Genomic DNA, 23,405 nt, shown 5'->3' with positions numbered 1-23,405 from the left:
GTCTTGAGAGAGTGGGAGCAGGTACCATATCCTGGCCTCCCCCCAGGGAGGGCGGCACGAGCATATTGGACAACCTGCTGTTGCGCATGGAGCAGTATGCCAATAACCTGGAGAAGCTGGTGGAGGAGCGCACACAGGCCTATCTGGAGGAGAAACGCAAGGCTGAGGCTCTGCTCTACCAAATTCTACCCCAGTGAGACTTTGGTCACCTTCCCAGATTTTCCTTTGGTATTCTGCACTGTTGGGTTCTCCCTGCTCAAGCTCCTGAGAACTCACTTCCCAGCTCTTAGAACCCTGCTTTGTTTCATCCTGATGCAGTGAGCCTTTCTGGCTATAACCTGTGTGTTTTCATTCTGTCCCTGAATGAGATATGCTGCTTTCTTCCTGGCTTCCCATCCCTTCTTTTTGGGACACGGCTCTACCATGCTTTTGCTCTAGCAAGTGGATATAGAACAATCCCAACTTGGGACATTTAGTCCCCATCCCCAGGGGTCCCCTTCCAACCCCCACCACTTAAAATACTTTACCTTGAGCTAGTCCTAGTCACCTTCCTTCTCTTCTACCCGGCTTAGCTTTCACGTAAAATGCATCTCTGCTCTGCCATGCACTCATTTCCTCTCTCCTCCCATCCTCTCTCTCTGAGTTTGGCCCTTGCTTCCTAGTTCAGTGGCAGAGCAGTTAAAACGGGGAGAGACTGTACAGGCTGAGGCCTTTGACAGTGTTACCATCTACTTCAGTGACATTGTTGGCTTCACAGCTTTGTCAGCAGAGAGCACCCCCATGCAGGTGAGAACCAGGAGTGAGAAGTAGGGGGCGGGATAGGGATCTGGGGGAGCTTCGTTGGGGCATAGGGAGGAGCCTTGATAGTAGGGGAGATTCATTTGTTTTGGAGTTCCCATATTTTGTTAGGGCTTATGGGTTAAGAGTTCTTAGAAAGTTAGGCTCAAGTCTCAGGGACTCTACTTTCCCATCCTTGTTAGGTGGTGACACTTCTTAATGACCTGTATACCTGCTTTGATGCCATAATCGACAACTTTGACGTCTACAAGGTGAGAGCTGGGGCTACCCTCCTTTGGAGACCACCTTGAAAACCCAATCTCTCCAAACCCTACATGCCTTACCCTGCTTGATGGTCAGTTTGCCCTCCTGGCTCTCAGCATCCTAGTACTGGGGGCCCTTTGTAGACAAATGAGGCTCTAGCACTCTTATTGTATCTTTCCGCCTGATTTCTTGTGAATCTTTAGGCTTCCCTAACCAGAACCATCACAGGATTTAGCCCCATCTGCCACTTTTTGCCTAGGGGTATAAATACAGCCTATCCATCTTTTCTCAATCTCTCCATCCCTTCTAGACATGGAATAATCATATGGGATGTAGGTACAGAATGATTTATTAGGGTGAGGGACAGGCTACCTTGTAAAAATTTTTGTTAAGTCATTGAGTTGGCACAGAGCGAGCTTTATTATACTTCAGAGTAAAAACCATTGGGATTTAGGTGTTGATTTTGTGACTAATTGTATGGCCTTGGGCAAGTAACTGGAAATCTCCTTGAGTGTCAGGAATTTTACCTATAAGTTAGGAATAATAGATTTATTGTGGAAAGTGTCTAACACTGCATAGTTAATGCTATTCCTGTCCCTTCCCTTTGGACTTACTGTACTGTGTCTGTCATACTGTAATGTAGAACTCCTGTACAATTTTCACCCAGAATCACCAGTTATTTGTAATTTACCTCACTTGCCTTATTTTTAAAAAATCTATATATGTCTATATATATATGTCTATATAATTATTTTCTGGATTATTTGAGAGTAAGTTGCAGGCATGGTGCCCCTTTATCCCTAAATGGTTCAGTGTCTAGTTCCTAAAAACAGGCCATTCTTTTGTGTATTTCAGTACAATTAACAAAGCCAAGCAGCTGCTTTCTTACCTTGCACAGTTCGGGCTGACTGAGGCCTATTTCAATGGGCCTGCTTGCCCTCCTCACCAGCCTCTGTGCTCTTCTGGGCAGCCCTGTTTTCTTGCTTCCCATTTCCTGACAGCAGAACCTAGTTGTCCATGTCTTGTTGCAGAGCGGGTATCCATTCATTCAGCAAACATTTACTGAATGTTCGCCATGTACAGGGGTGGGATAGGAGGATTTAAAGATTCCCTTAAACTGAACCCACCCACCTCTACCCCCACCAGTTCTCACTTAACTTTCCAGTCAATGTGCTAGCCTCCCAGGCTGTTCAGTTGACTCATAGTGGTGTCCAGCTTATCTCCTTCTATGCTTCTCCATTCCCACTGATACACATAGAGGTGACCTTTTAATCCCCATCTCAATCAGGTAGAAACGATTGGAGATGCTTACATGGTGGTATCTGGCCTCCCAGGCCGAAACGGTCAGCGCCATGCCCCGGAAATTGCTCGTATGGCCCTAGCATTACTGGATGCAGTTTCTTCCTTCCGCATCCGCCACCGACCCCATGACCAGCTGAGGCTACGCATAGGGGTCCACACGGGTAAGGCTGACTCTCACTCCAGCCCTTGTGTCTGATTTTCCCAGGCTCTCCCAACCTGTTTCTTCTCCTAGGGCCTGTCTGCGCTGGGGTTGTTGGCCTGAAGATGCCCCGCTATTGTCTTTTTGGAGACACGGTGAACACTGCTTCCCGCATGGAGTCTAACGGTCAAGGTAAAACATCAGCCCTCAACCCCAGCCTTAGCCTCAATGTGTGTTGTCCTTTTCTTCTTTTCAGAGTTCCTCCAAATCTCTCAGTCTGAGAGACCACAGTTCCTGACTGTCCCATCCATGGACATATTTTGGTTCTAGTGCCTGTGCCCTGGGAAAGACTGAGAGCCTCCTGAGGGGTGGTGGTCTGGTAAAGCTCTCTCTGATACTGCCAGTTCTTCTATTGTCTTTTCTTTGATTCATCTCCCCACCATCCCCACACCCTATCCCACTCCAGCCCTGAAGATCCATGTCTCCTCTACCACCAAGGATGCCCTGGATGAGCTAGGATGCTTCCAGCTAGAGCTTCGGGGGGATGTGGAGATGAAGGTGATGGCAGGCCATGGGGAGGGATCAGGGAAAGGGAGGATGAAAGCAATTATGGGACCAGGGGGAAAAGAGAGAGATGAAGGAATACCACAGAAGAATCTGAATTATCTTCACTCCCTCGCTTCCAGGGAAAAGGAAAGATGCGAACTTACTGGCTCTTAGGAGAGCGGAAGGGACCCACTGGACTCCTGTAGAACCTATTTCTTCCCAAGTCAGACAGTCTCCTGCTGCTGGTACCTGGGTGGGCAGTGGTCACCATCTCTCCACACACCAGAAATGGACATTGTCGTGTAAGATGGAAACCAACATGCACAAACCCTGCCTTATATGGAAGTTGTTGCTCTTTGCAGCTCAGCCTTGTACATATACCTGCCTTGCTCTGGCCTGGTTCCCTTCTTCCTTACCTTCTGTAAATATCTGTATCTAAACCAGAATATTTTGGCCAAATATAAAACAACAAAAAATGTCATGATGTCAGAGTCTGGGTTAGGGGCAAGTCCAAGGAAAGGTTATGGGGTGTGAACATGGTCACGCGTGGTCTCACTGAAATAGCAGTCTCAGGATGAGAGAGAACCCTTTATGGAAAGCCCCTTCACCAAGTACAGACAGAATCACCTTCCTTCCCACCTCTCCAGTACAGACGGAAATGGATTCCGTATTCCACACCCCCCTTCCCGCCTCAACCCTTAGATAGTAGTTCTACCCATTTCCCCACCCTGTGCTCCCTGACAGGCAAGGGAGGATATTTCTCCCAGTTGGTGGGAAGAATTCTCAGGTTCATAGGGCAAAGACTGCCCCAGAGACAAAGGCACTGGTGTTGAGAAACTGCAGTTCTTCCGGAATGGTGTATCCAGTGTCTTGATGTTACTGACACCCTAGGGGACAGCCAGAATGAGGACAGATCCTGCTCTGCACCAAGCCCAAACAGAACAGCCTCTTCCCCTCTTTCTTCTCCCCGACTCCCAACACCCTCACACACCGGTAGCTGCGGTGCCCTCTGTATCCAAAAGGTTTCAGGCTGCTCCTGACGGTAGTCATGAGGCTGTAAGGGAGAAAACCTGAAAAGTTTTTGGTTTGAATCTTCCTCTCTTAACCTCTGCTCCTTTCCCACAGCCCATTAGAAGCCAGCTGTACAAGTGGGATGGGATAAGCTCTCACCTTGGTTGGGGCAGGAGGCCCGGCGTGTGCCAGCTCCTTTCGGTAGTCATGGTGTGTCACAGACTCGACCTCAGAGTGCTTCCCTGTGGGTTCCTGCTCTGCCTGCACCTCTTTACTATATAGTCCTGGGGGATGTCAGAGCCATTCTTACCAGGTTTTTGTCTTCCCTCATCCCCCATTTGCCTCTTACCAGATCTGATGGTGCAAGAGCATCTCCAGCGTGGCTTCCCGCTTTCCTGTGGGAGGGCAGGGAGTGGAGAGAGTGGGGGAGTCTGGTTAAGAAGCAGGCCCAGAAGAAACAAATGTGAGAAAAGGAAGGAAAATCGTGGGGTTTTACCCTTCTACCCATCAAACAATCCATTGTCCTACTAGAAATTCTTTCCTCTTTCTTTTCTCTAATGGGCTCATGCTGGCCCATTCTCTCATGCTTCCCACCTCGAACTGGTTGATAGTAGTTTCGTGGGGGCTGGTATGAGTCTTTCTGGGTGGTGCTGAAGGACATGGGTGACTGTTGCTGCGGGGTCAGCAGTCCCTGGTGTCCATGTCGGAAGAAGAAACTCTCAGAGCCATCCTGCATGCTTGGGACTTGATCCAGGTGGTTGGTGGCTCTCTGTGGGCCCCAAGGTAAGTGACCAAGATATCTATTATGGTACCCACCCTCATCATAAACTACTGCCTCCCCAGGAAACTGGGGGCAGTCTTCAGGAAAAGGGAGCAGGTTGAAACCTTAATACCTCCTCCTCCCAGTTGTAGAGAAGGCAGTGTCCCCGTGGCAATGTTTCTTTGAGAACCTTACACTTCTCTTCAGCTTGGGGAGTCTTCCATTGCCCTCGTGCACCAGGTTCTGGGACTTGCAAACTTTTCCAGGGTTGTTTCTGAGGTTCCCAGCAGCAGTAGTGATTCCAGCAGGAATAATTAGGGACCAGCTCTGCCCCAAGGTTTCTGAAGCCTGGGAGATTGCAGAGGCTGAGCTGAGGGTCATGGCCACTGTCTGGACTAGGCCCAGAGTCAGTGGCAGGACCAGGACCAGAATCAGAACCAGTCCCTTGACCAGAGTCATGGCCAGGGCCAGAGCCATGGCCAGGACCAGAACTGGAGCCAGTAATAGGGCCAGGACTAGAGCTACGGTCATTTGTGGGACAGGGATCCTGGGTGAAACGGGAAACATAGACAGGCTCAAAGCCAAGCCTCCTCTGGCCTATCTTGTGGGTAAAGCTGGCTCCAGTGCAGGGCTCCCCAGGAAGACTGTCAGAGGAGCGGTCCATGAGAACGCTCGGCTCAGAGTAGCGGACTCGGGTCTTCGTAGATAACGCATCGGTTTTGGCAGTGGAGGCTGCTGCAGCTGCAGTAGTTGGAGCTGCCAGGACCGACCTAGGACGGCCATCCAAAGGAAACGGTTCTGAAGAAGACCTGAGCCTTCCAGCGCCAGGCTGCACGTCCAAAGATCTAAAAGGAAGCGAATGCGTCAAAAGGCAGCCCAGTAAGTCCGCTGACCTTTCTTGTCCCCTTACACCTGCAGCCAAAGCTGCCGCTCTCACCGAGACTGCGATCCTTCGGTAGACTTGGTGGTCTCCATCTTCCCGCAGCCGCTACCGGGTTGCTATAGAGACGGCAAATAATTCCAGGAGTCTGCGCAGAACTAGCATTGGGCGGAAGTGTTGGGTGGGGGTGAAGGCAAATTCTCTGCGGGGCGGAAGTCTTCAATCTGCTGCCGTCTGGGGAGTTTGCTTTCCATTCAGACTCCCTTCCGCCTCAGCCCAGCTTTTAAGGTTCCGCTGGCCTAGGGCCCTGCCTTCTATACTTAAGCATGATTCTTTCGAGGCTTTCTAAGGTGGTTCTTTGTATTGGAGACGAGCACAGGGCTGGGGTATCAGACTGAAGCATACTTGGTGTGTTTGTGTAGGGGCAACAGTAACTTCCCCTTAGTTCATTCTCAAAAGTGGAGGTAGTCTTTTTAAAATGTTTAAGGCTGAAAATACATCAGACAACTCAAAAGCAAAATGGTGAGACATGGGGATCAGTCAAAAGGTGGCAGCCTTTTCCGTGTGGTTACTTCTTCAGTAAAAGGCCCTCATGTTTTGGCCATCCTTCTCTCAGACCCCCTAGAACTTGGCTTGGCATCTGAATGAGGGCAAGGATTGAGCAAGTCTCACCCCTGGGTTTCAGTCTCTTCCTACTCACACAGGCTTATTCCTACTGCTACTTTTCTAGAAGCTTGACCCAGGTGGATCATTAGTATGAGGACTCACAGATCTATAGGCAAATGCTTCTTTAACTACAGTTTGGGCCTCCTTAATGTCTCCCACTCAGTCCATAGTTGATAGAGATCATTATGTTTAATCAGTGTTCTTTCCTATTTGTGGTATCTTTATATATTTAAGACAGTGATCCAAAATCGAGGGAGAGCAAGTTTATTAGCATCATAGGGTTCATTCCCCCCACCCTCCAAGCATCCAGGTCTGGGGTTCTTGGTCAGTTGGTAGGTTCAACCTGGAGGCCACTGGAGCTGTCGACCCCCAAGTACGTGAATGTGCAGATGATACACAGACTGTGCACCCAGCTTCCCATCATTGATCACTGGAATAGAGTGGGGGGTTATGGAACATGGGAAAGGTCAAAGACTAAAGATCAGACTGAGGGACAGGTTTGAGAATTTATAGGTGAGGGGCTCAAGGGCCAAAAGTCACTCACCAAGTCGGTATCCATCTCCCAGGCCCTCAGACTTTGCTGTCTTCTTGGCCACAAGGAGAAGGTGTCCTAGAAGCTACAGGGAAAGGGGAGGGAGACAGGTGGCTTCATTTACAGGGAGCAAAACCTCTAGCTGTTATCCAGGGCTCCCCTGCCCCAAAGCCAAATGTTGGCTCTGTTCTTCCCACCTGCTGGTCCTCTTCTTCAGCCTGGCTAATCCGTGGAATGGGCTTCTTAGGAATGACAAGGAAGTGCACAGGAGCTTGAGGCGCCACATCACGGAATACAAGACACTAGGAGTAGTGACAGGCCAGAGGCCACCATGTTACTTTTTAACAGGCTGATGTATCTCACAAGTTCCTAAGGGGATGAACCCTAAAGGCACCCCACCTGCTGGTCCTCATATAGAATATCAGCTGGGAGGCTTCGATCCAGGATACGGGAGAAGACCGTTGGGGCTGCTCCCTTAGGAGTTGTCTGCTGGGCCTTGGCCACTTCATTTCCATCAGTCACACCTGCAGCTCCTCGGACCTGAAGGTGGGTCAGACATACCTGAGGGAGGGAGCTGACAATACCTTTCCCATATAGTGGGTCAGGGCTGGCAGAGGCTGGGTTTTGTTAGTCATTAACTTCATCCTTCTAAGAACCTATTAGTGGTTCCCATCCAAAAGTTCCTGAATTTCAGAACATCAGCAGCAGTGAGTAGGGTTATAGTGCTGAGCTTGGTTAGATAAAGGCCATATTACAATGCAGGATTCAGCAGTGCAATTGATTCCTGTTCCTAATGTGTCTAGTAAATTTAGTTACTGTTCGGAGGAAAGAACACAGGATGAGAACTGGACACTTAGGTCCCAGTTCTTCTTTTACCACTGAATTACCTTAGATAAATCCTTCCTCTTGGCTTTAAATATAAAATAGAGAGAGTGGTTTGTATCACCTTTGAGACCACTGGAGCCCTTTCCATTTACTCACACCTTGTTTCTAAGTTTCCACTTATTTCCATTACCTGTTGCCTGATCTTTCAGTTGTGTTATCCGTTTTATTCAAGTTTGACACAAGCACGTCTTGGTGTCAGATCTGACCTCTGACTGTGAATTTTAACTTCAGTCCCTTAAATCAGTGAAGGGAAGAATTATGTGAACTCAGCAACCCCAGCCCCAGGGGATTGTGGGTAGGGAGGCCCCAGTTTCCCAGGGGCTTAGAGAAGGCTGAAGTCAGTGTTGTCACATTGTGGGAGAAAGAGGTGGGATGAACCTGACCACTCTGACAAGTGGAGACGAGAGGTTAACATGTGTGCTCAGGCGGCCAGGGGCCTGACAGGGGCAGGAGACGGGCTTCGAGAAGACAAACGTCACTTCCTGCAGGGGGCGCTGAGGAGGCTGCCCGGAGCAGGCCTTCGGTCACCTGGGTTTCAGGTAGGCTTAGAAGGCAGCAGCCAATCCACTGACCTTTCGCGACCTCGGCGCCCCAGCCGGTGCAGGGCGTCGGCCACCGCCGCCCACCAGCCCGACCTCACCGCCCGGCCCCGGAGCCTGCACCACGGGAGGGGCGCCGTTCCTTGCTTGGCGTCCGGACTCCGTTCCCGCGAGGCCGCAGGGCCGCGCGCGCCTGGGGGAGGAACGCCAACCCCCGGCCCGGAGAACGGCAGTGCCCGCGGGACGCCCTCTGCGTTCCCACGGTCGCTTCTCACCTGTGCCCCCCGCGGCCCCGCCACCGCCACCGCCCGGCGCGCCACGCGCAGCCCAGTAGCCAGCGCCAGGGCGGCCGCCATCTTGCCCCTCAGTCGCCGAACCTTTCTCCGGGCCCAGTACGCGGGCCCCGCCGCCAGCCCGAGGTGGGTCCGCCAGGGAGCCGGTGAGCGGCAGCCATTGGCTCCGCCGGCCGCCGCGAGCGAGCTCTAGCATCCCATTGGTCGCGGTCCTGGGCCGCTTGCTGCCCTTTAGCCCAGAGGTGGCGCCGTTCACTCCGCAGGCTCAGCCACCACCCCGGTGGGCGGAATCTTTTCATCCCATTGGCTTCTTCTGCCAGCTGGAGGGCGAGTGTTCCACTCCATTGGCCTCGACTTCTGGTCAGAGTGAAGGTTCCTTCGCCATTGGGCCCCCTAAGTAGTTTCGCTAAGAGAGTATCTCACTCCATTGGAAGGTTTAGGAGACCAGGTGGGATTTTCCTCCAATTGGCTCTGCTGCACCACACTCGTGTGGCACCAAGCCACCTAAGGTCGTAGACCCTTTCCCGGCATTGGCCAGGAAGAAGGCGGGTTCTGAGAAAGTTCGGCGCTGGCTGGTTCCGGGAACCACCGCGACCCGTGGAGGCCAAGGCCACAGAGAGGGGCGGGGCGGCGGCGCCAGGCGAGTGGGGCTGAAGGCGAACTGGGAAGCGGGTCCTTTAACTGGTGGGATAGATACCCAGCTTCCTTCCTACAAGGGCATTTCAGCCCCTTGAGCATTTCAGAGATTTTTAAATTTACTTATCTAAGGGCAGTTTCTCCTTAGTTTATGTTCTTGTGTCCAAACACCAAGATTGAAGATTCTGCAGTTTGTTTTCAGGGCATTTTTTTTTCCTCCCCTTTTCCCCTTTCTTTTTAAACGGGGTTGCGACGGGAGGGTCCTGTCTTTGCCACACGACTAGTAAGCAAAGGCATAGGTATCCAGTGTTCTTTCCTAATCAGAAATGGTTAGTCTTGCGCCTGGCATTTTCAGTTAGTCAGGTTTGAAGAACAAGGGAAAATGCATCAGAAGTCTATTTCATTTTGCCGGAATATATATTTTTGACAGAAGGAACAGGGATCACAGAGTGCTGATATACTCACATAGTTAAGTTTTAGTATGACTTCAACACTTAGGACAAAAGCCACCACTGTATCTTTAGGGTTTTTGTTTGTTTTTTTAGCACATGTCCTTGACATAGATAGGTGCTCAATGATTGTGGAATGAATAACATTTGGTGTTTCATTTGCTTTCATAATATGTAATATGTTTAAAATATATATGTTTAAAGCATGTAATGTTTAAAATGTTTTAAAATATTACATAATATGTAATATTCCATAATATGTAATGCCCCTGACAATTTTCCATATTATTAGTCTATGTAAATATACTTTGTAATGTCTGCCTATTATTTATTTGTTTTTAAGATTTTACTTATTCATTTGAGAGAGAGAGAGAATGAGCGGTGGGGTAGGGGCAGAGGGAGAAGACAGAGAAGCAGACTCCTTGCTGAGCAGGAAGCAGGATGCCTCAGCTCATTCAGGGCTCTGTCCCAGGACCTGGAGATCACGACCTGAGCCCAAGGTAGATGCCCAAGTGACTAAGCCACAAAGGCACCCTCTGCATATTATTTATTTGAATGAGTTTTCACAGTAGCCATTCCTTTACTGCTGACTATTGAATTAGTTTTAGTGAATGGTCATTACGATGCTAATTGCACATCAACAGCCAAGAACAACTCTTTACTTCCAGAGATAGTAACCACATTTGCTATAGCCGTATTATTCTTAGAAAGTCTTTTTATCCTCCAAAGGGCAGACATTTGACCCTGTACTTTCTCCTAGGTGTTCTAGCAGTCCAGATTGCATCCCTTCCTTTGGAAGTATAGATAGCTTCCCCAAATGTGGGGAAATGTAGACTGGCTTTTTCTGTGCCCTAGAGGCTACATGCAGTTCTCTGTGGTGCCTCTGAGACTGCAGCAGCCCATAGAGCTGCTTTGGAGAAGCTCAAGAGGTAAGAGGAGCTGGGATCTAGCCAGGCATGGTAACTGGCCAGGCATGGTAGAAAACAAAGCGCCTTGAAACTGGTTATTTCTTTGGGTTCTCGGGGAGAGCAGGTAGCACAGGGATTATTCTTTTACAGAACCAGAAACAGGCCCAGAGAGGGCTTGCCTAGGATCACAGAGCCCATTAGAGCCAGAATCTCCTGCTCCTTGTAAAAATAACTACGATTCCCTGATTTTGGCCACAGTCACTGGTTTCGGCCCCTTGCCCACAGTTCTTTACTCCATCCAAGTCTTTGTGATCCCTGGCAGATGCTCTCATCTAAGAGCTGCAGCTCTCTGTAGGTTCTGACCAATGTCTCCTGTACTGATCCCCACCACTACATCAGCTACTGGACCTCATTAGAAACTTCTATTCCTTTGTTCTTTTTTTTTCAGTTTGTCAGTTGCTTCCTGGCTTTACTTTCTTTCCATTGGTGTGGTCAGCTCTCCCCGCATTCTCAAGCCTTCTTTTTGCTTTATTTTCTTGGTCATCCTTCCTGACACCCTCCCATCATCAACTGTCAATCTAACTCAATCTAAGTATTGTGTTTCTCTTACTCTTTAGGTTCCTGCTTCCAGCTGTACCTGAATCCTCAACTACCCACTGATTAGGTTTTTCTGTGATTCCCCACATCAGCCTTCCCAAATCTTCTCTTCTCTCCTACCCCTTTCCTTCATGACCAGCAACTGACCTTGTCTCCTACTTCACAGGGGGAACTTCCACAAGATCCTGCTTCCTGCAGCTCAGTGAAGGCCCATCATTTTCCTTCTTCCTTCTGCTTGGTCTCAGGTGGTGGTGGTTCTCCTGTCCAGAGCAAATCCCTTCACCTCTGCCCTGTTCTCATTCCCTCCCTCCATCTCTGGGATGTCTCACCAGGCATCTCTTTCTCTCCCGGTTCCTCCCCCCTTTTCCCCTCCTAAAAATTGCTTCTTGACTCCACATCTCTCTCTGGATATTGTCTGACTTCTCTCCTGCTCTTTTCCATCCAAGCTTCCTAAAGAAACTCTTTCAGACTTACTAGGTTTGGTTTCTGCCCCCACTGCATCACTAAAATTACATTAGCTGAAGTGCCCAAAGACCTAATTGTAAAATCCAGTGGACATTTTTCAGTCTTTATTACTGGCGTCTCCAACTGCATCCAACACCAGTGTTCACTCTATTCTTCCAAAAACACCCTCCCTCCTTGGCTTCCTTGAAACCACTCTGTTCTTCTGATGCCAGAGCTAGCATCTTGAATGTGGGTTTGGTGGAAGCAGGTGGCTTGATCCAGCCTGTCTCCTTTGTGGCCCTCTCTCTTGCCCCCATTAGGTGTCAACTCTAAGATCCTAGGATCTATCTGCCCCATATAGAACCAAGCCAGATTCCAGTGGCTTCCCTTTTATTGATGATTTGAGCCAGGTTCAAAGAGGCCTCCGCCAGGTGTTGATAGTGTCTGTGCCTGGAGGAGGGAAAAGCAGAGGTGAAAGGGTCAGGTATGGGCATCAGACATAGGGTCAGGCCAGAGGCTGTGTGGGCCGGGAGGCCCCGGGAGTCTGCAGTGGGAGCCAGGACAGCCAGAGGGCCCCTGCTTCTGTAGAGCCTCAGAGTCAGAGTTGCTGACAATGGCTTCTCGGAAGGTAGGCATCTCTGCAAAAGGCATATAGTCTGCTCCTGGTGGTAGAAACCGGTGCAAGTATGGGGTGCAGCGGGTGAGAGGGTGAGGTAGTCCTGGACGGGATGGTTGAGGGTGGGAGCACCTTCCTGCCTGGCCTTCTGACTAAGACCCCCACTGTTCTACGTTGCCCCCTCACCATGAGGCCTCCCTCCTCGTCGCCGGGTCTCCTCAGTCTCAAAGAAAGTCTCGTGTTCCTCCCAGCGACGGTCACAGGCCGCACAGAGGAAATTAGACTCAAAGCAATTACAGCAACAGCCTGGGGCAAGGAAGAAGCCAAGACAAGTATAAGGAATTGGGGTTTCCCCCTGGGATGACTACATTCTCATCTCTTCCATACCAACCACAAACCCAGGTTTCTTCTACCAGTTCCCCTATCCTTATTCCCAAACTATTTGCATCCTACCCATGCCCACCCCTGTACTCCCCTCACCCTAGAAATTACCTTTCACCCTGCAGGGATGGGACCCAGTAGCTGCGTGCTCTTCATGGCTGTGTTTGCAGCGACATTGGGCCCTCCAGGCCTTGGGGTCAAAGGTAGCTCGTCTTCTGAGCCAGAACTCACCCACCTCCTCTGGGCGTGATGGGATAAAGCAGAACATGAGGCAGCGACATTGGCCCACATTGCAGGGCACGGATATGTCTAAGGGAATGGGGAGAGATGTCTAATGGGAATGGGGAATGGGGAACACCTAATAGGGCCAGGCCTTCCCATGCCAACTCCTCCTACCCCCCATACCAACACACACACTTTTCTGTCATGGCCAGAGTATAGTTATCCCTTCCCCTGACAGGGGCTGGTCAGTTCTCCCTACCTGAGATGATCTGGTGCTCTTTCAGCAAGTGTCCACAAAAGCATCTGGACTCATCTCCAATCCGGAAACAGTCCCATAGATAATGGGGGCAGCGCCAGCCAATGTAGAGACCTGAGTGTGGAGGGATTAACAAGGAAAAGTGAGAAGGAAAGATAGCGCAAGCCCCCTGCCCAAGGCGTTCTCACCTCTCCCCCTAGGTGTATTATAGGTGTATAACTCCACCCATGAAGTTCTCATCTCCACCCCTTTAGACATTTTCCCACCAGGTTTTCTCAGTGTTCCACAAGGGTTTCAGTTCCTTTCCCACCCCGGGATCCACTCCATCTCTGTTAGCCTGTCAGAAATGACTGAAGACCGTCTTCAAGATTATAAATAAAATTTTGTTTGAAGATGAACATGAATCTCGCCAAGTTCTCTGTGACTGTGAAGATTCTCATCTCTTCCCCTTGCACATTAAAGCCCAACTTTGTTTTGTTTCCTTGAAGTGTCTAAGGTGAGGGAAGGGAAGATGACTGGCCGGGTGTAGAGGAGATGGTGAGGACTGGCACCTCAGAAGCATGGTTGTTAAAGGGACCAGAAGCAGAGGAGGAAGAGTTTGAGCAGCTCTGGGACAAGGAGGAGGGCTTTCCTCACTTTTCAAGGTCTGTACCTTCATATTTCCTTTTTGTATTCCTGGTGTTACGGAACTAATGCTGTCTGTGAACTTGAGAAGGTCTGCCTATGGTTCTCTAAGAATCAGGAGAAAGAGGTAGGCCAGAAGTCACAAGTGGTGAAGATCAAGAAACCGAAGCTTGTGAGGCTAAGAAGTATCCCTGAGAGCCGGCACCAGTGAGATGCCACAACCCTTGAGAGCCTGATTTCCACAGTGGGATCTGAAACTGGCTTCACAGATCAGCGGTACTACAAGGCAAGGATGGAGCCATATAAATATGGGAGGAGAACCAGAGAGTACATTCCACTCAGATTTTCTCACCCTTCAGGAGACCTGAGAGTACTCCAATTTCTAGGCAAGAATCCTGGATGAGTCCTCATGGAATGGGACATTCAGCTGTAGGACCCATTCCCATTTAAAAGCTACAATGAAGAGTCACCTCCACTAAAAAGTTGTCCCTGACTTCCTCTTTCTGTCTAGGGCCCCATGTTTTTTGACTTTTTGTGCTACTTCTATCACAGTACAATGCATTGGAATGGATTTTTTCACTTATGTTTCTCTTAAACTAAGTTCTTCTAAGGAGGGGCCTGGCTTTTCATTTGCATCTCTCGTCCTAGCTTAGGGCCTGGCCCGAAATAGGTGCTCAGAGAGCACAAATTCCTTGACTGAGTAAATGAAGGAGGAAATTCCTTCGGAAGAGAAGAGAGACCCTGTATTATAGGCATATCCCTGAAGTTAGTCTCCTCTGGTCTTTGTGCCAGGGTCACAATTCACAATTCTGTGCCTAATTGTCAGTCTAGGTTTTCTTGCCTTACCCATGGTCTTTCAGGATCTAAAGCCTGTCCAGATGTGGCGTTTGGCTTTGCTACTTCTGTCTTGATACTGACAGCCCACAGTGCCAGTGCCCCATTACACCAGCAAGGCTTGGTCGAAGGGGCAGCGTATGGGCAGAGTCACAATGGAGGTGAGTGGGGGCCAGGATTCTACTAGAGGAATTCTGAATTCCATCCAGAGGCTGAGCAGATGAGGTGTGGAGGTGAAGGAGGGTCAGTTCCCATAGATGGAGGTCCTGCCTGGGGGCCTGGGAGAGTCAAGTCCAAGTACCGATATAGGAGTCAGTGTTCAGCTCTCAGATGAAGACTAGAATTTAAACAGAAACTGGCGACTATACCTCAGACTCCATTATAGGTGTCCATGCTCTTAAAGTGGGACAATTGACATCAGGTCATGTAGTCCAGAGTGGAACCCTCCTCTCTCTGCTCTGATTCCAAACACTCTTCCTGTTATAAGTGGACAAGGACTGGCAGGGGGAGGAGGCATTATCTGGGATGCCATTTTGACTCTGTACAAGGTGATTCTATGTAGTTTTGCTTTAAGAATCTTTGCCCCAAGCATTTTCACTGCAAACATTTTCACAGCATGATCAATTGGCCATAGACAATTTTGCCACAAAAGATAAAATTACAAAAAAAAGACATTCATTAAAAAGGGCATAATCAAACATAGAAACTGAATATCAAAATTAAAAATGGCTTTATTGCAAAATGCAAAAAAATTGAATTTAAAATGTATAGAACAGATTCATGGCAATACCATGCAAATAACTGATTTTATTTTGTGGATCATACCTAACCACTTGTCTTCAAAGTCTTACATTCATAGTATTATGAATACTATGTCTTTTGTCTTTTGGTTGTTTTTTGTTTTTGGGTTTTTTGTTTTGTTTTGTTTTTTGGCATGTTGATTCATCAGTTTGTTTTTTGTTTTTTTGCTCATTGAGTCATCACTTCTTTTTTTGCTAAAATTTTCCCCTTCATTAAGAGATATCAGTTTCCAAGTACTAGGATACATATTTGTAACTGAGCTTTGTATTGTGTTGTGAAAGCTTTCTACACTGCTCTTTGTTCTTGACAGATTGTCACATGTCCACTGATAGACATTCCAAAGTTGTATGGGAAGTAGTGTGGGTTGAAAACTCTGTGTCACTGCGTAGACAATTATGAAGCCCAAGATTTATGTAATATAAAAATAGGAGAACTGTGTCAATGGAGAAATGAAATCAAACGGTCAACCTGTTGATGAAACTGTCAAACCAAACTACCAACTAGTTATTTTTTTATCTTTTATGGCAAATTGCTTTATGGTCAATTAATTTTGTGGTGCACTATTTGTGGCAAGGGTTTCTACAGCACAGATGTTTACTCTGAAAATACCAGACAGGGTACAATTGATTCCATGCTCATATAATCATATTTGCATGATAACATCTCTTTTTGTTTAGAACATCTCCATACAACATACAGCTATCTTTACGTGAAGGATGTCTCCAGTCCAGACATATAGTCAGGTATCTCCAGACTTTTTCAACATCATGTTCCACCAGCTCTTCAAATGTGGTACAGCCAATTATTCCTTTCAAACCTGGCCCTCAACCTTTGTCCTCTGTTCATCCAAATACATACTTATCGTGCATCTTCTCTGTTTTAGGCATTCACTAATGGCATCATCATCCAGTCAGTCTCTAAGCCAAAAACCTAGGGGTCATTCTAGGCATGTCCTTCTCTCTTATCCTATACATCCAAAGATCCAAAGGTCAGTTTTACCTTCTAAACATTTCCTGAATGTTCTATTTCTCTCCACCTTCACGCATCTACTTCTGACCTGGATTATTATTACCACTGCCCAATGTAGTCTTCCTATGTGCAGTCTTATCTTTCTGAAGCCTACACTACTGCCAGAGCAGTCTTTCAAAACCACAAATTTGCTCATGTTATTGTCCCACTTAAAACCTTTTAGTAACTCTCAGTTGCCCTTAGGTTATAATCCCAATTCTTGAGCTTTGCACAGAAATGCCTATACACTTCTGCCCTTCCAGAGCTGAGCTCTGAGCTCTGTTCAACATTTCTTGCACTTTACTACTGGCACCTTGCCCTCATATCCTACTTTTTACCTGGCCACCTCTTTTTACTCATCTTATAGATTCCAGCTGAGAAGTCATCTCTTCCAAGGCTTATTCCCTGAGCACCCAAGATTGGGTGCCCTTTTTTTCTGCTTATGAGGCACTGTGGATTGACCTCACTCATAGAAATTATTAGAATGAATTATAATTATCCTTTTACTTATTGGTGTCTCTCATTAGAGTACACATTTTTTTTTCTCTTTTTAAAAAAATATTTTATTTATTTATTTGACAGACAGAGACCACAAGTAGGCTGAGAGGCAGGCAGAGAGAGAGGAGGAAGCAGGCTCCCTGTAGAGCAGAGAGCCCGATGCGGGGCTTGATCCCAGGACCCTGAGATCATGACCTGAGCTGAAGGCAGAGGCTTTAACCCACTGAGCCAACCAGGCGCCCCTAGAGTACACATTTTTTAAAAAAGATTTTATTTATTTATTTGAGAGAGAGTGAGAGAAAGCATGAGAGCAGAGAAAGTCAGAAGGAGAAGCAGATTCCCCATGGAGTTGGGAGCCCGATGCGGAACTCGATCCCAGGACTCTAAAACCATGACCTGAGCCGAAGGCAGTTGTTTAACCAACTGAGCCACCCAGGTGCCCCTAGAGTACACATTTTTTGAAGGATTTTGTTTTTTACATCCCACCAGCCACTGCTTCCATACCTGGCTCAATGCCTGGCACATAGCTGGTGCTCAGTAAATGCTGACTAAATAAAAGAAAAGCTTACATTTGATCCTTCTCTACACAGCACACATACTGATTCTCTAGGGACTCAAGATCCCCAATATTAGGAGGGAACCCTAAATACCTTTTCAGGATTGAATGACACTTAAATTACTACATAAAGCTGCCTGTTTAAACAGGAAAATGAAGAAGTTCCAAGTGGAGAAGTATAGCAGCCTTGAAAAATGGGGAGCAGGCAGGAGGTTCTGAGAATGACCTTGCATTTGCAGGAAGAAAAAGGGTGACAGAAGATGTTAAAATAAGCAAACAAAGCCATTTCAATGCCTGAATTGAGACTGAGAAACAGATGAGATCATTGTGACTTTCTTGGCCAGGGGTAGAGGGGGAAGAAGGGTCCCAGCATGAGAATGAGGAAAGTAAATTGGATGGAGGAGTGAGAAGACATAGGATTGCCTGGTTGTCTTTATATCTTAGGCCCATCTAGTTTCAACATAACCCTCTTACTATCATAAGGGGAAAGGAAGTATGAAAGACAAAAATAAATGAACTCCTGTCTATTGAATTGTCTAGAAACCCCAGAATCTGCAGAGGTCAGGGTGGCCTTCATTTTGAAGGTATCTGCTATAGACATGAAGTTCAGCAACACAGGTATACATGCTTGTACCAGAGGGCATGGGTTTCCATCTGTACACCTTTTATATGCAGGCATACATAAGCACAGCATGCCACTTATGGGGCTGGCAAGAGTACTGATTCTGCACTGAGACTTGGAATCAATAAGGCTTGAAGATACCACTCTCCTCCTTGGTGAAGAGACTCACAGCTTTTGGGTACCTAGGATGGGTCTGGCATGCTGGGTGACAGCCTTTTAGTGAAGTTCCACCAAGGGGACCAAGGCCTTTTGCCATGTCAGAGCCACAAGTCTCCTGGACTGTCTAGGGTCCTGGGGCATCTCTGCCTTAAGGTCTGTTTGGTCCAGGCTTTCAGAGCCCTAGATGTGGGTCTGGTATATGGCCATCCCCCCTCCCCCTTTTTTTCCCTTTTAACAACTTTAGTTTAGCTTCCTGTCCCTCCCTGGGTTTTATATGAATATCCCCACTTTTTTCTGTACCATGCTATCCACATTGGCCCACTTGGCTTCTCCCCTCCTAGATTAAAGGCAGTTAGCATTGCCATTTCCACAAGGGACAGCAATCCATTGATCAGGGCAGGTTCCCTGGTCCAGTTGGATTGGAGGAAGGCCATAGCCTATCACAGGCTTCTGAAGGGCTTTCTGGGCTCACCTGTCTGGATGGCACTCAGGGCTGCATTCTTCTCCCATTGGAAAAGATAGTTCATCTGAGCACCAAACTTCTCTCTGGGCCTTGCCTTAGGCACTTCCACCAGCTCTGTTTGCTTGGCAGGGACCACTGGGTGGGCTGTGTAATCTGGGAAGGGAGAAGCTGAGTAACCAAGGAGAAGTGTGGAGGCCCTAAAACTAAGAGAAGGGACCAGGTTAAAGAGTAACCCAATCCCCTCCTCCTGGGGCAGGTATAAGACAGTGATGAGAATAGGGAAAAGTGCAGGCGCAATTACGGCTAAATCCTTTCTTCCCCTTCTTCTTGCCCGGCTGTTGTCCTGGCTGAGCTGTGTGTGCGCTGCTGTCAGTGGCCTCCACCTGCTCCTTGTCCTCTCCTTCCTCTTCTTTTGCAGATGTGTCCAGGTGGACTGGGGCTGAAGGGCTTGAAAGGGAGTGCTTTTGAAGGCTCTCATACTCAGAGATCTGGCTGGACTTCCTTCTCCACAAGACCTCACTGGGAGAATACTTAAAGACGTCTTCCTCCAGAGTATCAGGGGAAGATACAGGAACATGGTCTTGTGATGAGGTATGAGAAAAAACATGTTTCTCTGGGTCCTTAAAGATGAGAGTCTCCAACAGGGTCTCAGGCATAGGGGTTTCCAAAGGGTTCTCAGAGTATCCTACAGGGGTCTCAGAGATAGAGGGCTCCAAAAGGGTTTCAGAAGTATAGGTCTCTAAAGGGACCTGGGAAGTAGATGGAACCATAGGCGATTCAGAAGTGTGGACTTCCAAAGGGGTCTCAGAGATGGAAGTTTTCAAAGAGGTTTTGGAGGTGTGGGTCTCTAAAGGGGCCTGGGAAGTGGATGGAATCATATGAGATTCAGAGGTGTGGGCCTCTAAAGGGGTCTCAGAGATGGAAGGTTTCAAAGAGGTTTCAGAGGCGTGGGTCTCTAAAAGGGCCTGGGAAACAGGTGGCACCATATGAGATTCAGAGGTGTGGGTCTCTAAGGGAGTCTCAGAGATAGAAGGCTCCAAAAGGGTTTCAGCGGCAAGGGGCTCTAAGGGGGTCTCAGAGATGGAAGGCTCAAAGGGTGTTTCAGGGATAGGGGGCTCCTGTGATTCTTCAGCAGAGAGGTCCTTTGAAGACGGGTGCTCCTCTGTATCCATGGTGCTATGAGGCTCTTCTGTGACCTTGTCTGCTTCCATCTAGTGGTAGAATAGGGTACAGCCTTCATTAGGTTGGGACTGGAGGGTCTCCAAGTCAGAGTACAGTGGGGGTTATGGAATTAGGATAAGGATTTCCGTGCACCTGAGATATAAGGGGGAAGCAAGATGAACTTTGGTGCCAGGAGGTTCTTCTGTGTGCCTAGACCCCATGTGACATGTGGCCACAGATTGTGAGGGAGCTGGAATTTAAAGAGAGAAAAAGGCTGAAACAGTCAGAATCCCATCAGTAGATGGTAGTAGAGGACCGTGACCCAGGAGGGAGACTGAACATAGCAACTTGACTAGTCCAAGAGCAGGTCCTGGGCCTTAGGACCATGGAGGTCAGGCAGTAGAGTTCTAGAGACTGGAATACCAAGCCAAAGTGGGGGTTTGCTCCTGAGTACAAGACAATGCCACGATGCATTAGGCAGGGCCCTGAGTGCAGTCTAGTTTTGTCTAGAGACCACATACCCCCTCCCTTGATGATGTCACTCATGTTCAAAGCTTAGTTACTTCTAGCTGGTATGTGGATGATTTCCTAAATCCATACTTCCAGCTCAGACCTCTTTTAATCCCTGTACTTAACACTCATACCCAACAGCTTGTGGGACATGGCTAAATGGATGTCCGACAGGGCATGAAAGCTGAACTATGGGAATTATTTTGGTCTTACCCTTTCCCCTCAAACCTCATCTACAAATAGGCACTAAGGACTGTATTTCCTATCTTCTAAATAATCCCAAAATCCACTCTATCCTTTATTTTCCCTCTAATTTTGTTCAAATTCTCAGAATTTTCTACCTTGATTATATAGTAACTTCACCCCTCTGCCTCCTCCAGTGTATTAATCCACTCAGCCATTCTTTCACTGATTTATGTAACTTTTGCTTTTATAAACAACTCAGTCTTACACTTTCACCTAGGCACTATGCTAAGCACTGGACCCAGTTGAAAGAACCTGGGAAGGAGATCTGGCTAACGAAAATGACAATACAGATGAGTTGGTGTTGTGCTGGGGTAAGCTCAGGACGCTCTGGAGTGGGGTGTGACAAATTTGTCTTGGAAGGATGTCCAAAAGAAGTCAGTCCTCATTAATGAACCAATGGAGATCTTTCTAAAAACATAAACCTAGCAACGGCATTCCTTTGCTTAAAAACACTCAATTGGGGGTGCCTGGGTGGCTCAGTGGCTTAAGCCTCTGCCTTTGGCTCAGGTTATGGTCTCAGGGTCCTGGGATTGAGCCCCACGTTGGGCTCTCTGCTCAGTGGGGAGCTTGCCTCCTCCCCCACCTCCGCCTGCCTCTCTGCCTACTTGTGATCTCTGTCTGTCAAATAAATAAATAAAATCTTTTTTTTTTTTTTTTAAAGAAATCACAAGTAGGCAGAGAGCGAAAGGAGGAAGGCAGAGGCTTTAACCCACTCAGCCACCTAGGCGCCCCAATAAATAAAATCTTTAGAGAAAAACAAAACAAAACACTCAATTGTCTCAGCCTAAGGATTAAGTTTAAATTTCTTGGCCCTGACATTCAAGACCTGTCATTATTTGCAATAGAGCCTAAGGATTCCAGCCTTAGACTTCTGTGGTCCCTACTTTCCCACCATGCTCCAGAGATACTAAACACACCACTTAACACTCATTAGAGTCTTTCCAAAGGGGAAATTTGGGACATTAAGTAGGGAGAGAGGTAGGGTGATAGGAATCTGACCAGGCATTCAGCAAGAGGAAAAAGATACTTGAGGGTGGAGAACCAGAGGATGGGAGGACAAGGAGAAAAAGAAGGGGAAGAGGGAATTGTGGGGAGTAAACCTGGCGGAGGGGGAATGTAAGGATGAAAAGTACAGAATGGGAGGGGGTTGGACTGAGTTGGGAAGGGGCAGAAGGTGTTAGGAGGGGAGTGGTATGAGAGTTTGAAAGAGGCGCTTTTGGAGAAACCACCTACCTCTGGGCTTTGGCTTGGCTGTTACAAGTCCTTCCTTAGGTCACAATCTTGTCTTAAGCTGGGAAGGGGAAATGTTAGCGAAGGGTGGATAGCTCTTGGATGAGACCCGCCTTGCAGTTGCTATGTAATGAGAAGCCTTGCCTTCAAGTCTACCACTTGGGGAGGGAAGTTGGACATCTGCAGAAATTCGCAAAGGAACTCTGGCCAGATCTGGGGGAGGGCGGGACGGGTAGGGATGAGGGGTTCCGGGGCCGATGAGGGAGGAGCTTGACTGAAACCTCTGGAACCCGGGCCGGGAGTGGAGAGATCCGTCACCGGGGCAACCGGAACGCCCAGAAGTCTCCGTGGCAACAGCACTGGTCTCCAGAGGAGGCTGCATTGGACCCGGAGGGGACAAGCCTAGAGGGTTCACTTCTTTTAAAGGGGTTTGCGGGATCTCTGTGAGAGTGTTTGGATAGTCTGCGGACATCTGTGGTGACGTCCGTAGGTGTCTGGGTTTGTGAGGGTCTCTGTAGGGTTCCTATGAGATGTCTGTGGTTCTATCAGTGGGGGCTGTGAGGATTTGAGGCTGGCAACCCGGCTCCGAGGTTGGGGTGAGAAAGGCAGGGGATCAAGGGGCTGGGGCGGAGTCTGTCCTCGGAGGCCCGCAGAATCGAGTTGGAAACCAATAGAATAGGGCAGGGGGTGGGCTTTACTGACAAGAACCAATCGAGCTGATAGAGGGGCGGAGCGTCATAATTACGTCAGACAGAGGCAGCCGCCGCGGGGCCTGGTTATCGCCGGTCCAGCGCAGCCCGGAGTCGCCCAGGCCTGAACTCCTACCCAGGTCCCCGGCCTGGCCTCAGCCGGCCAGACCCTGGCCCCGGGCGCACGAGGACACCGAAAGCCACTCCCTGGGGGTGGGGAGCGGAGCCGTGGGTCAGCTCTGCGCGCGCCCCGCGCTGGCCGGTCCGGCCCCGCCCCCGCCCCGGGCCATGGCCCAGCCCTTGTCCCGGCCCCTCGTCCTATCCTCACCTAGCCTTTGGCCCCCAGCCCCGCCCTCGCCCCGTTTCCCAAATCGGCCCCTGCCCGGGCCTGGGTCCCAGCGAATGCCCAGATCCGAGTCTCAACCCAGGCTCCCCCTTCAGTCCAAGTCCCAGTCCCTGTGGCTGTCCTGGCCTCCAACCCCTCCTTTGCCCTTGTCCCACCTCCTGTCACAAATCCCAGCCCAACCCTTGTCCCAACCCCATTCCCAGTGTTTGCTTAAACCTGGGGCGCAAATCCTGCCCTTGCCCCAATCCCCATTACAGCCTCTTCTTCCATCCCATTCCCTGCCCTTGTTCAAGCCCCAGTGCCCAGCACAGCCCAATCCATTATCTCAGCCTTTGCCCTCGTCTCTGTGTTTACCCAAGTCTCTCCCACTACCCACCCCTTTCTCTCATACCCTGCCCCTCTCCCAGCCTCGACTCAGGTCTGGGCTCCAGCTGCCGCCAGCCTTATTGCTGCTGTTGCTGTTCTCTGTCCTTGGCCCAGGGGCTGGTGAGTGCAGAAGCAGGAAGCATTGAGGCAGGGATGGGGTTCTGGCAGGGAGGGGTGGACTGGAGGGAT

The 23,405-nt window shown here is 48.9% G+C and overlaps 5 protein-coding genes across 25 annotated transcripts in view; 2 read left to right on the top strand and 3 right to left on the bottom strand.

The window, feature by feature from the left end:
• The window catches only part of NPR2 (natriuretic peptide receptor 2), a 51,009-nt gene extending 47,502 nt beyond the window's left edge, over positions 1-3,507 (top strand). For all 12 annotated transcript variants that reach the window (XM_046023430.1, XM_046023426.1, XM_046023425.1 and 9 more), the window contains 7 exons: positions 47-193; positions 663-786; positions 981-1,049; positions 2,330-2,504; positions 2,576-2,674; positions 2,949-3,040; positions 3,169-3,507. In XM_046023430.1, coding sequence (XP_045879386.1) covers positions 47-193; positions 663-786; positions 981-1,049; positions 2,330-2,504; positions 2,576-2,674; positions 2,949-3,040; positions 3,169-3,234 — 772 coding nt within the window. In that variant the 3' untranslated portion in view covers positions 3,235-3,507. The remainder of the gene's footprint in view (positions 1-46; positions 194-662; positions 787-980; positions 1,050-2,329; positions 2,505-2,575; positions 2,675-2,948; positions 3,041-3,168) is intronic.
• Positions 3,508-3,659: 152 nt separating this feature from the next.
• SPAG8 (sperm associated antigen 8) lies at positions 3,660-5,865 on the bottom strand. Of its 2 annotated transcripts, none has more exons than XM_046023436.1 (7): positions 5,737-5,865; positions 4,933-5,644; positions 4,634-4,808; positions 4,389-4,434; positions 4,199-4,313; positions 4,020-4,082; positions 3,660-3,915 (listed from the first exon to the last, which is right to left on the bottom strand). In XM_046023436.1, exons 1-7 carry the CDS (start codon positions 5,772-5,774, stop codon positions 3,727-3,729), a joined length of 1,338 nt encoding a protein of 445 aa, XP_045879392.1. In that variant the 5' UTR covers positions 5,775-5,865; the 3' UTR covers positions 3,660-3,726. The 2 variants fall into 2 exon arrangements, 1 of the variants encoding a protein (XP_045879392.1); XR_006820858.1 differs by having other exon boundaries at positions 3,878-3,915; positions 4,020-4,098.
• Positions 5,866-6,593: 728 nt separating this feature from the next.
• On the bottom strand, positions 6,594-8,822 carry HINT2 (histidine triad nucleotide binding protein 2). Its single transcript, XM_046022329.1, has 5 exons — positions 8,577-8,822; positions 7,277-7,417; positions 7,075-7,179; positions 6,890-6,962; positions 6,594-6,775 (listed from the first exon to the last, which is right to left on the bottom strand). Exons 1-5 carry the CDS (start codon positions 8,655-8,657, stop codon positions 6,684-6,686), a joined length of 492 nt encoding a protein of 163 aa, XP_045878285.1. The 5' UTR covers positions 8,658-8,822; the 3' UTR covers positions 6,594-6,683.
• Positions 8,184-23,405, top strand: part of TMEM8B (transmembrane protein 8B) — a 49,606-nt gene continuing 34,384 nt past the window's right edge. For 2 of the 9 annotated variants that reach the window (XM_046022320.1, XM_046022319.1), the window contains exon 1: positions 22,577-23,336. In XM_046022320.1, coding sequence (XP_045878276.1) covers positions 22,793-23,336 — 544 coding nt within the window. In that variant the 5' untranslated portion in view covers positions 22,577-22,792. Of the gene's footprint in view, positions 8,302-22,538; positions 23,337-23,405 lie in introns of those variants that run through there. The other 7 variants (XR_006820725.1, XM_046022317.1, XM_046022321.1 and 4 more) reach the window with 6 other exon arrangements.
• FAM221B (family with sequence similarity 221 member B) lies at positions 11,692-22,448 on the bottom strand. Its single transcript, XM_046022326.1, has 8 exons — positions 21,819-22,448; positions 19,794-19,879; positions 18,997-19,532; positions 18,678-18,818; positions 13,107-13,217; positions 12,737-12,934; positions 12,431-12,550; positions 11,692-12,078 (listed from the first exon to the last, which is right to left on the bottom strand). Exons 2-8 carry the CDS (start codon positions 19,877-19,879, stop codon positions 12,041-12,043), a joined length of 1,230 nt encoding a protein of 409 aa, XP_045878282.1. The 5' UTR covers positions 21,819-22,448; the 3' UTR covers positions 11,692-12,040.

This window comes from Meles meles, chromosome 11 (genome assembly GCF_922984935.1).
Source record: "Meles meles chromosome 11, mMelMel3.1 paternal haplotype, whole genome shotgun sequence".
Taxonomy (NCBI): Eukaryota; Metazoa; Chordata; class Mammalia; order Carnivora; family Mustelidae; genus Meles; species Meles meles.
The sequence above is the reverse complement of the archived record's forward strand: the minus strand, read 5'-3'. Positions and strand labels throughout refer to the sequence as shown.